The sequence below is a fragment of the Apaloderma vittatum genome, unplaced genomic scaffold, assembly GCF_000703405.1.
Source record: "Apaloderma vittatum isolate BGI_N311 unplaced genomic scaffold, ASM70340v1 scaffold33073, whole genome shotgun sequence".
Lineage (NCBI taxonomy): Eukaryota > Metazoa > Chordata > Aves > Trogoniformes > Trogonidae > Apaloderma > Apaloderma vittatum.
Window position 1 is genome coordinate 4,157 of NW_009709223.1, and position 782 is coordinate 4,938.

Genomic DNA, 782 nt, shown 5'->3' on the forward strand with positions numbered 1-782 from the left:
AGACCAAGAAGTAAGGGTGTCCTTCCATCGCTTCATCCACCAGCTTCCCTCATCCCTGCCGGCATACTGGGAAGTCACCAGCACACCCCAGTACCCCTGGGGAGTGTGTCCCCACACCCAGCTGCTGTTCGGGGAGCGGGGCTGGTCGAGGAGGAGCAGGGATGCCTTGGTCCTACCTGGCCTGAGCGTATCTCACGGACTCCTCGTCCTGCCGTGCTTTCACCTCCTGCTGCAGGGCCTCCTGGAGACGCTCCTGCATCTCCTCCAGCTCCAGGATGCGCTTGCGCTGCCGCTCTGCCTCTGCTTCCTTCAGAACCATCTCCGCCTGCATGGAGGCGCGAGCCTGCGGCAAGGAGAGGGGGACCCCCTGACCCTCACATCCCTGGGGGGACAGAGCCAGGCATCTCCCACGCCAGGGAGAGCTCCAAAGTGCAGTTGTTCCCCTGCTCAGGAGACACACATCGCGTCACTCAGAGCCAGCGCTGGCTGCAAAGTCAGAAATGGGCTCCCTGGCCACCATGGCACTAGCACTCGCCCCTCATCTGCTCCCCAGCTTCACAGAGCCCAGGGCAGGTTGTCCTCATCACCCACTCCAGCACCTCGTGCTCGGTGCTGCTGTCCCCTCTGCCCCTCATCCCCAGGTCACACACAGCCTCGAGAGCCCAGAGGTGACAAGTGGCAGCAGCAGAGTTGTTGCAAGAACGGGACGTGCTCCCCAAAAGCTCCTCCAACTCCTCTGGGCTGCCGTGGGCAAGGGAAGGGGAAGGCAGCACCCACCCCCC

At 63.6% G+C, this 782-nt stretch overlaps 1 protein-coding gene across 1 annotated transcript in view; it reads right to left on the bottom strand.

Moving 5' to 3' along the window:
• DEF6 (differentially expressed in FDCP 6 homolog (mouse)) overlaps window positions 1–782 on the bottom strand; it is a gene marked incomplete at both ends in the record, with an annotated part of 6,687 nt that overhangs the window by 1,289 nt on the left and 4,616 nt on the right. The window contains 2 exon segments of the mRNA XM_009866843.1: window positions 166–343; window positions 412–443. Of these exon segments, the coding sequence (XP_009865145.1) occupies window positions 166–343; window positions 412–443 (210 nt within the window).